Source organism: Manis pentadactyla, chromosome 13, assembly GCF_030020395.1.
Source record: "Manis pentadactyla isolate mManPen7 chromosome 13, mManPen7.hap1, whole genome shotgun sequence".
Taxonomy (NCBI): domain Eukaryota; kingdom Metazoa; phylum Chordata; class Mammalia; order Pholidota; family Manidae; genus Manis; species Manis pentadactyla.
This window is the reverse complement of record NC_080031.1, coordinates 21,801,358-21,811,455: the sequence shown is the minus strand read 5'-3', so window position 1 is coordinate 21,811,455 and position 10,098 is coordinate 21,801,358. Positions and strand designations below refer to the sequence as shown.

At 53.6% G+C, this 10,098-nt stretch overlaps 1 protein-coding gene across 2 annotated transcripts; it reads right to left on the bottom strand.

Moving 5' to 3' along the window:
* Positions 1 to 267: 267 nt before the first annotated feature.
* On the bottom strand, positions 268 to 9,800 carry B3GAT1 (beta-1,3-glucuronyltransferase 1). Of its 2 annotated transcripts, none has more exons than XM_036879526.2 (6): positions 9,632 to 9,800; positions 9,339 to 9,485; positions 5,660 to 6,168; positions 4,788 to 5,084; positions 3,940 to 4,039; positions 268 to 2,846 (listed from the first exon to the last, which is right to left on the bottom strand). In XM_036879526.2, the coding sequence occupies exons 2-5, from the start codon at positions 9,448 to 9,450 to the stop codon at positions 3,953 to 3,955; spliced, it is 1,005 nt and encodes a 334-aa protein (XP_036735421.1). In that variant the 5' UTR covers positions 9,451 to 9,485; positions 9,632 to 9,800; the 3' UTR covers positions 268 to 2,846; positions 3,940 to 3,952. The 2 variants fall into 2 exon arrangements, with proteins under 2 accessions (XP_036735421.1, XP_036735420.1); XM_036879525.2 differs by having other exon boundaries at positions 9,649 to 9,797.
* Positions 9,801 to 10,098: the final 298 nt, after the last annotated feature.

Here is a 10,098-nt window from a genome sequence, read left to right as displayed (position 1 = left end):
ACTCTATGCTCACGGCTTGCCCCCTCGTCCAGCTTGCCATCACCCTGTGGGTTATTACAAGTGCTGCCTCTGCTAGCCGCCCTGTCCTCTCTGTTTATTGTCAGCCCAGAAAGGGGAGTGATTCTTCTCAAGGGCCAAGTAGATCACCAGTCCTCTGCTTCCAACCCTCCAAAGGCTTTCTTTTCCCAATAGATGCCAAAGCATCACCCCTACATTCCCAGCACCGACATAATCTATGCCTCTCCCACGCCCACCACTAGCTCCCTCCCCCTTTCCCAGCCAGTCACAGTGGCCTTTTGCTGATCTCCAAATATGCTAAGCACTCTCCCAAGTGGGAGAGAGCTCTTTTCTGGAATGTTCTGACCCACATAAGTGCAAATGTGCTTGCTGCTGCTCTTGCCCAGGTGTTACCTTATCAGAGATGCCTTTCTGACCAAACTATAGATAGAAGTGTCACTCCTATCCACAGATGCACTCAGCCTCCTGCTTCTCCTTAGAACTGATCCCATCTGAAATATTATCGATTCACTTATTGCCCATCTCCCTCCTCTCAGAAGACCAGTGTTTTGGTTTTCCCCCACTCTGTGCCAGTCCTAGAATAATGCCTGCTCCCAGGAGGCACCTGACGAATAAGTGTCTGTTGGATGTGACAATGCATGGGAATAAAGTATGGCAGGGCTGGGGAGGATTAGGGCTGTTAAAAAACATATTTGACTTTTAATTTCAAAAACAAATTAAATACAGTTAAATTAAGACAGACCAGATGGTGCAGTTGTGTGGCTCCACCCTCACCCCCACCTATGCTGGGAACCCCAGCCCCCACCTCACCCCTTTATGGTAGAGAGGAGGGAACAGACCAGGTTGGGAAAGTGAATTGTAGTCATAGACTCAATTCTGCTTTATAACAAACTCATTCCCAACTAAGATGAAAGCTGCAGTCCACCAGGGTCATAATTATAAATAAATACACATGCAGCTAAGAGGATATTAAGTAAAAACAACTCAACTAGCATCTGCCAAAAAAAAAAAAAACACAGTAAGAGAGGATATCCCACTTTGTTGTTCATTATCAATTTCCTGAAAATGAGCCCTGCATTTTTAGCCAAGAAGGCGGCCTAAGACCAGCCGAGCTGCCCTGAGCATTCAGGGCTAGTGTCAGGGAGGGAGGCAGTGGAGTGCCTGGGTGTAAACTCACTCATGTGACTGGTGCCCTCTGGCCAGCTGCTCCCATTTTCCCCTGCTCTCCCACTTGATGCCAGCGGGTTGATTCCCAAAGCAACCATCCAAAGTGTGCAAGGCTGGGGGACGTCCTGCAAGGTGGCCCAGGGTTCTCAGGGATGGGATCCCATCTATGATTTCATGAATACTGTGGGAAGTTAAATCCATTTCAAAGTAGGCAGCCAATGCTATTTTTTTGAATGTTGGATCACTGGACTGAGTCTTAGCACCCACTCACCCACAGAAGAGTGGGTTCTCCATGGCCCTCAGGCTGGTCCTGGGAGTTTAAATGGGATGGGGTTGTTAGCAGTTAAAAAATAAACACCTCTTCAGTAGGCTCAGGCCTTTCCTTTTCCTTCACTTGGGAGGAAAATTGTGCTTCCAACTTGCAGGAGCATGAGTGAGATGACCCCCAGTCAGAAAACCAGGGGTTGGCAGAGAACAGGAACCACTTTTCCTCCTGGTGGTGGAGCAGCAAGTGCACACGGTTCTTTCTCTGGGGTGGGAAGGGGGCAGCAGGACAGGAGGTGGGCTTGCTCTGCAGGCCCCCAGCTTAGGAAGAAGAGGGTTCCTTCCTGTTTGTGTTTACAATGCAATGGTTTCCAAAGTTGCATGTACCCACCTCTCCTTTCCTCTCAGTGCCCAATGATCTCTGCCCCTTTTCCACAAATCCCTCTGCTAATCCAAAGTCCCCACCCCCAAACCAGGGGCAGGAAGATGTCATGGAATTGCCCCGCCTCCCTCCTCCCCCTCCTCTTCATCCACCCCTGGCTGGTGGGAGCCCCTGAGGTTTTTGGTTCTCAAGTGCTCCCGGGAAAGACTTCTGCCCATCCGACCCCAGCCCCAGTTCCAGTCAGGGGCCCTGAAGCCCAGCGGGCAGTGGTAGACAGTGTGTGGACAGGGGGCCACACGGTCTTAGTCTAGGCCAGTCCATGACCTGTGCTGGCTCAAGGGCCCAGTGCCTTTCCTGCGCTGGAAGAAGCAGGCGTGAGGGGTGCAGGGCTGGAGGAAGGGGCTCTAATCCCACCATAGCCTGAGGTACCAAGGGAGCCTGCTGGCAGGCCCAGCTCCCCTCCTGCAGGGCTGGTCACCTGTTGTGATTCAGGACAGCCTTATGCTCTGGAAACGGGCCAGAGGAAAGCGAGAGAGGTATGTCTACTTGGGAGCATCCGGCTGAGGAGGGGAGGAGGTGGGGCTGCTCTCTGGTCTCCAGAATTCCTTGGCCAGATGTCCTGTGTGGTCATGCTAGGCCCTCAGAGCAGGGAATGGGGGAGGCTACATTCCACTTGACCGCAGGGCTTTTGCCTTCCCTCAGCCTGGAGTCTCCAGGGCTTGTGCTCCACAGGCCCTGTCAGTGCTGGACACTCTGGGGGCATGTGGGGGCAGCAGCTCCCTGGATGGAGTAGCCAGGCTAGCATCTGGGCCCCTGCCCACGCTGGATGGAAGAGAACAACAGGTCTGGGATTTCTGTGCTTTACGTTCTCCGTCCTTTGTCCAGGCACTGGCCTGGGCTCTCTGAAGCCCCCAGAATAGGAGGGTGAGGTGATTCCTGAGGAGTTTGCCTTGGTGGGATCATCAGCGGCGGGGAGAGGATGGAAGGCCAGGAACAGGGTCTGAGAAGGAGACTCCTGTGGAGGGAAAGCAGGTGAAGGAGAGGGGGCACCCTGTCCAGCCTAGCTGCCCAATCCTGAGCCCCCAGCCAGGGGTTGCCTGGGAGCTCTGCAGAGCCAGCCCCCAGGGTCCTCCCTGGACCCCTTACTGGGGGTGGGGGTGGGCACTGCCAGCGCCCTGGTGAGGTAGGAGGCAGGAAAGGAGGCTCTGTACTGTCATATTCTCAGTGGCACTGGCTAGGTTGATTTTTTAAGTTGGGGGACAAAACACAGCCTGACACCCTGTGGTCCCCAGTAGGCAGGCAGTACAAATAGGACAGAAGCTAATGCTTAACTGCACGGCCAGAGGGCAAGTGTGCATCCCACTGAGCTCCGACCTCTGTGATGAGGTCATACAAAAGCCCATCGAAAATTCCTGGCTTTGCCAATCACCTGGCACAATTCTCTTAATTTAGCTTTCCTGAGCATCATTTCTCTAAAATGTAGGTAGAGCCTGTGGCCTACTTCATTAGAAGGTTTTTAAAGAATCAAATAAAAATAGGAACACTTATATGGAGCATATGTGCCAGGGACTACTCTTCATGTCCCCAGCAATGCATTCTGCAGATGAAGAAACTGAGGCCTAGAGAAAGACAGTAAGTTCAAACCATGAAAAGTGGTAGGCCTGGGAGCTGAACCAGGCTCTGGGGTCTGTGTGTCCACCCCTGTGCTACACTGTCACTACTACAGCAGAGGGATACGTGGGCATGCTTGGTGAGGTGGGAGTGGTGAGCTTGGGGTTCTTTTCATGGCAGCATGACTGTAAAGGAATCCACACAGAAAGGCAGAGCCCAGGAGAGGGTCTACATAGCAGGGTCTTGCAGTGGGGCAGGGATTGTGGCCAGAATAGTACTAGTATGGACAGGACATTGTCATGAGTAGGTGTCTGAATGTGAGGCTTTCTGAGGAGTTGGGGGCAGAAGGACCCAGCTGTGTGGGGAGCTGGCTCTTGAACTCCAGATGATGCAGTGGGAAGGGGTCCTCAACTGTCTTCTTCAACTCCTCTGGAATTTGCCCTGTCCTCCCACAATTAAAGCCCAAGAGGGAAAGCCTGGGTGTGCTCCTGGTGTACCTGGATCCTGGGCTCAGATCTCCACAGTGGGGTCAGTGAAGCCTTTTTTCCCCTCATTCACCAGCACTGGCTTCTCTGTCCGTGTGTGCCAGACCAGGATCTGCGTCCGGAAACATGAAACAAAGCGGGGCATCACCTTGTCACCTCCCAGCTCCCACCCACACTCGGGGCGTATTTCCCTGTCTCTCCTGCTCTGACCCTGTTGCATCCAGGCTTCCTCCATTGTTCTTTATTTCTAGTTATCCCCTCATTTTTGCTGTTTGACCATAGGATGCATTCAGATTATCTGTTGGAAACAAATTCTACAGCTACAGAAAATAGACAAATAAGTCCTGAGATTTTCTCTTACTTCTCAGCTTCTGCTGCATTTCTTAAGGGGTTTCTAGACAGGGAAGAAGTTCTTCAGGACCCTTCAGCTCAGCCAAGTGAGAGCCCAGGCTCTAGCTGGAGAAGTTGAAACTAGAAGCAGTGTGTGTGTGTTTTGTGTACCTATGCATGCACATATGTCTACTGTGTACACTTGTGCATGTGTGAGCTTGTGCATGTATGTGCACGCGTGTACTTGTGTTTGGCAGGGAGCTCACAGAGCCCAGGTGTTTGGCAGTGAGAGAGGGGACGCAGTCTTTGGCTTTGCCTCACTGATGGCCTCCCTCTACATTTCCCTGCTTGACTTGCCATGACTGCCTGACAGGTGATAAACTACCCTCCAAGGGGGTGTTGTACGAAAGCATAGCTCTAGGCTAGTTCTTTGCAAGCCTGTTCTGAAGTCTTTGCTTCTCCCTTGTCTGTAGGTAGGGCTTGGTTGAAAAGCTTGCATCACAGCTGGCAGTTCTGCTTGGGAGTCTTACCTTGGTGCAGTTGGCTGCCTTGGGTTCCAGATCATTGAGGGTCACAAGTTCTCGGAGGAGGCTGCTTTCCTGGTAGCCTCCCTTCACACCGCGCAGCTTGAAGTAGGCCTGGCTCCGCTGTAGGATGAGCCGCAGGTTGACTGCAAATCCGGCCATGTCTATTGCAAACGGGCGGTGTGGGTCGAACACTGTCTTCCAGCCGACTACCTTCCCTGCCCCATTGACCCGTGGAGCTTCATACCGCAGGCCGCCAACAAAAGCAACTGGCCACACGGATACCCTCCTGGTGCTGCGCATCTGCAAAGGAGGATCCAGAATCAGGACACCGTGGACTCCTGATGGGATGGGGTGCCAGTCCCCCCAAAGGTGATATCATCAATTAACTATAGCCAAGCCAGGATTCCAGCCCAGATGCATCTGCCTGTGCTGGGCTTCTGTGGAGGAAGCTGCCCTCCGGGGTGGTCAAGGCCTAACCCCTCCAACCAGCTGATACTCCTCTTCTGCACGTGGCCTGCTGGCCCACTTTCCCCTGCTGCAAAATCTCTCTCAGTCCCACTGTGGAGTCTGAAACGATGCCTCCCCTTCTGCAGACGACATTGACTCACAAGCCCAAACCATGGCAGAGTGGCTCCCCTAAACGCCCTAATTCAGACAGTATCTCTGAATTAGCGTCCAGGAGCTTTGACACCAACTTCCTCCCCTTAAACCCATGCAGGCTGTTGATCCCCTTTTCCACCGCTCCCCTAGTTCCCTGCAGGCTGCACTGCCTGGGGCCTAACCCCTGGCTCATGGTTTCCCTGCATGGCCACAGCCACAGGTGCATCTCCATCCCCTCGCTGGAGGGCCCCTCTCTCTCTGTCTGCACCCCGCACCTCCTCAAAGAGCTCCAGGCTGTAGGTGTTATCATCATCTGCGAAGTACACCACGCCGGGCTGACTAGAGTTCCGAGGGAAGGTCTCACGCAGCCAGCGCAGGGCCAAGTTGCGCTGCATGGTGCCACGCGGGATGCGTGGGTCGCGGGTGTCACCGCGCAGCTTGTAGTTGCGGGGCGTCTCCACGTGCAGGTGCGTGTAGTTGAGGCCGGTGTCGCGCAGTAGGCGCGCGGTGAGTGGGGTGCGGCGTGGCGCATCCTCCACCACCAGCCAGTGCAGATTGGGTACGTGCAGCAGCGTGTTGGCCATGCGCGTAAGCTCGGCCTTCTGCACTGGGCGGCTATAGGTGGGCGTCACCACATGGATGGTGGGCAGCGTATCGGACCATGGCGGGGGTCGCGTGTACACGTACTCTGTGCGCACCACCTCCACGATGTCGCGGTCCGACATGCAGTACTCCCTGGGGTCGGCGCCAGGTGACGCGTCGCGCCGGGGATCACTGCCATCCTCTGTGGGGGCGGGAGACAGGGTGTGGGGACGCCGGCCTGGCTGTGGCCTCAGTCCTGGGCAGGATGCCACCCACCCTGCCAAACAAGTTCCCCACCTTGGCCACGTTGTATCCCTGCCTGTTGGAGCTGATGTGAAGACTGCACCCCTGGGAGGCGCTCCGGAGTTCTCTAGCTTGGACTCCAGAGAGGATATGGAGCCTCTGCCTGCTTCTCTCATCTGAGGGCTGTGAAGCTATTTGAGTGTAGGTGGCCAAATCCCAAGATTGCATTCTCTGTTCCTGACTGTGTGGGGATTTCTGTGACAGTGTCCCCACCCTTACCACCCTAGTGCCCTCTGCATGTGACTGCTCTGCGCCCTGCACAGGGTGGGGGCTGCAGAGCACGGGGTGCTGCGATGATGCTCTGTAGTGTACATGCTGCAACAGTTGGTATTGTCTGGCTGCAGTCCACCTTGGCCTCGGGAGAGTCTGAAGTCAGCTAGCCCAGATTTTCCATAAACCTCTGGTCAAGTGGGGCATCTCCTCTTCTGGCCTCATATAATTGATCCTTTGAATCTTGGTGCATATTTAATACTTAACTATTGCATTTTATTCCAGGATTTTTGCCCACAGTTACCAAGATAATTTGGAATCCTGAACCTGCTGTTTGTGATTTAGATATTCCTACATTTTAGCATACACAAAAGTGTTTCAGTTCTTCTGCTGGCATAATGTCAGTCTCCTAATCTGTACTTTCTGGACACATTCATTTGACCATCTGGGACACTAACTGTCCTAGTATCCAGCTAGTTCCCCCCACATCTCCCCAAGGACACCATGAAAGATGTTGTGTGAAGCTTTTTGGAGGCTGGCCTCTGGCAAAGCACCCACAGGCAAAAGGAACCCATTCCTTCCTGAAGGCAGTCTGCTCCAAATGGGGCATCTCTAATTATCAAGTTTTCTCTTACATCCTGGGTATTTTCCTCATTAGTGAAGCTATCAAGAGAGAAATCAGGGCCATTGGTATTCTTGTTCTTAATGAGTCCCAAGTTATGTCTTTATGTTTGAATGACTGTGTGGCTCTCATGAGCGCACACCATTGTATCAGGAAGTGCTGATGGTCAGAGGACAGACCCAGGAACCCAAGGCCTGGACTCAGATCCTGCCCACTTCTGTCACTAATTGTATGCCCTTGAGCTGCTTGCTTACCTTCTGGTGTCTCAATTTTAGCATCTGAGAAATGAAGTTAATAGTAGCATCTACTTTATTGAGTTACTATGTGGGCTAGTGAGTCAATACATGTAAAGTGTCCAAACAGTGCTAGGCAGTTATCTCCTCGAGTGCAGAAGGAGGACAGTAGCCAGCCCTACTTCCTCCTGGTTTCCGGCAACCACGGAGAGGCTGAAGTGAACAATCACATGGAAGAGCTGAAGCCTGGGCCTAGGGAGGATGTGGGGAATCCGCCACCTGTCACCTCTGCCCTTCCCACCACATCGTTAGCATGCAGGATGTGTGGGGTGCTTGTGTGAGGGCAGATGCTGGGCTTGGGGAGGAGATGCAGTAGGACCCAGAAGACCTGCTCTAGCTCTTCAGGGACTTAAACAGACTGAGGCCCAACAAGACACACAGCAATAGCTAGGAGCCTGCTCCTGGGCCATGGATGTAGTGCCTGTGGTGTGTGAATGCAGGGGCAGAAAGACTAGCACGGACATGGTTGATCAAAGGTGAACTTTTGGAGGAGTTTTAGGTCAAACTGGAAAGAGAATGAGGTTGAGGAAAAGATACATGGGGATTGGGATTCTGACCAGGATGTGTATACAAATTAATTTACCCTGCAGTTGGGAAAGTTTTGAACACAGAGGCCCCTTTAGATTTAGAGCCATTTTCTTTATCCTTCTGCCACTCAAATAATCCCAAACAGATCTGTGCCCTGGGAAAGTTCATGAATTATGACTCAGCCACAGCCTGCACTCAGCTATTCTTGCTGGCTTTAGGGTGTCTGCAACCTCTGAATCATAAAGACCTCCCTGTGACCCTGACTGTATTTCAGGGCAGCTTTGGTTCAGTCCTTCTTGGCATGCTTGAGGGAACCAGAGCCAATTCCCCATCCTCAGGGAGTAACATCAGTTCTTAGCAAAACAGCCTGATATCCCTGACCCCACAGCCCTGCCAAGAACGGGCTCCACGTGATACATGTCATCTTATATATGGTGGTTTCAACCCCTCTGGGATGATGTAGTTGCAGGATAACAACAGCTCTAAAAGGGTAAGTTGGGAGTGGAAAGGAGAGGATATGTGGCAGGAGGAGAGGCTCACTGTGCCCAGCACGGGGCAATGGGGCACTGCATCTCAGCTTGTTCCTTCCTCATGGAAGCTTCAGGAACCACTGGGCCAAGCAAGACATGTAACTGTGTGGAGCAGCCCAGTTCCAGACCGATGATGCTTGGCTACATACAGCCTGTGTCCAGATCACCTGGGGTTATGGGCTGCATGAGAATTTCCAGGCCCACCACAACCCTGTGGGCACTATTGCTGGGATGGGCCTGGGTGCCCTCCCACTGTAACATGCTGCCTGTGTGCTCTTTATTATGCATGACTCAGTGGGAGAATTGCTGTCCTAGGGTAGTCCGTGCCATGCATGGAGTGGGGAGAGGGGAGGGACGTGAGACTGAGGACCAATGAATGAGGGGCACATAAAAAGTTTGGGACGTAGGGATCCCTGGTGTGCAAGGGAAATGTAAGCTGGTGGATGGGAAAGCTCTGGACTCAGAGCCAGGAGAAGCTGCTTGTAAACCCAGTTCTTCCACAAATGCTTCATGGGATTCTTCCTCTGTCCAGGCCTCTTTTCGCTAGGTAGGACTACATCAGGGTTACCTCAGCAGGAAAAGAGGAGCAAGCAATAGACCTCCTGAAAGGTTTCAAGATGCAAGGCAGGCCATGAATCCCATCCATACTCCCTCCCCGGCCATTCTTGCATGTCCTGGGATGGGATGCAGAATTGTTCCTACATGCACATGTGTGCCAGCCTTCGACAGGCTCCCACAGGGGCCACGATCCCCAGAAGGGTAAGGGCACTGGCCTGCATCAGCCTATGGCTCCTCTCAGCTGCCTAGTAAATGAAAATAAGAATCTGGCTGTGGTCACTCTTATTTTACCCAAGCCTGGTCAGGCCAGCTGGGGCAGGGGGCTCACCCTTGTGCGCAGCGAGCAGAGGCGCAATGGTGCTCTGGTGCCACACGGTGACGAGCAGCGTCCAGGGAAGCACGATGAGAACTATGGCAAGGATGTCCCGTCTCTTCGGCATCTCCAAGGCTGGCTGGGCCCACAGCTCCTCGTTACCTGAACGGCAGCAAGGTCAGGAGAGGGGTGGCCCCAGGGATGGTGGTGGCAGACAGCGGAAGCACAGGGGAGAAAAAACAGGAATGGGCTGGGCAGGCCAGGCACCGGGAGCACAGAGAAGCCGAATGCTGGCTAGCAGGTCTTACCAAGGCTCACAACCCACCCATTGCGGAAGCAGGTTTGCAGAGTCCAGCCCGACTGGAGTCTGGGAAGGGGTGGCTGTCTGGGGCACTGTCAGGAGCCTAGGAGGTGGACACCTACAAGACAGAGCAGAAGAGGATGGCCAGAGACCTGGGTAGGGCACAGATGCCCAGAAGGGCAGCCCAGATCCAGGACGCACTACGGAGCCTGAGGGCCCCCTCCTCGTAGCCTATGTCCACCCGCCTGCCTGGTGAAGGGGCCCAGTGCCTGGCATCGTGGAGACAGGCCACTGCCCACTCATGGGAGTTAGCAGGGCATAGATGTTAAGGGCACAGCCTTCTCACTCACCCCAACTTTGCCACCAGCCAGTCCCATGCCCTTGGCCAAGTTATTCGGGCCTCAGTGTCTCCTCCATGGAATGGGGTATCGTCAGCACCTACTTCACAGACCCTGAGGTTAAACAGGTTAACTG

Bases quoted from the DNA above. Each gene is read 5' to 3' on its own strand.
- B3GAT1 (XM_036879525.2), bottom strand. The intron at 5,085-5,659 runs GTGCGGGGTGCA...CCTCCTTTGCAG, and splicing joins GCCTGGAGCTCTTTGAGGAG to ATGCGCAGCACCAGGAGGGT. The intron at 4,040-4,787 runs GTAAGACTCCCA...TTCCGGACGCAG, and splicing joins AGGCAGCCAACTGCACCAAG to ATCCTGGTCTGGCACACACG.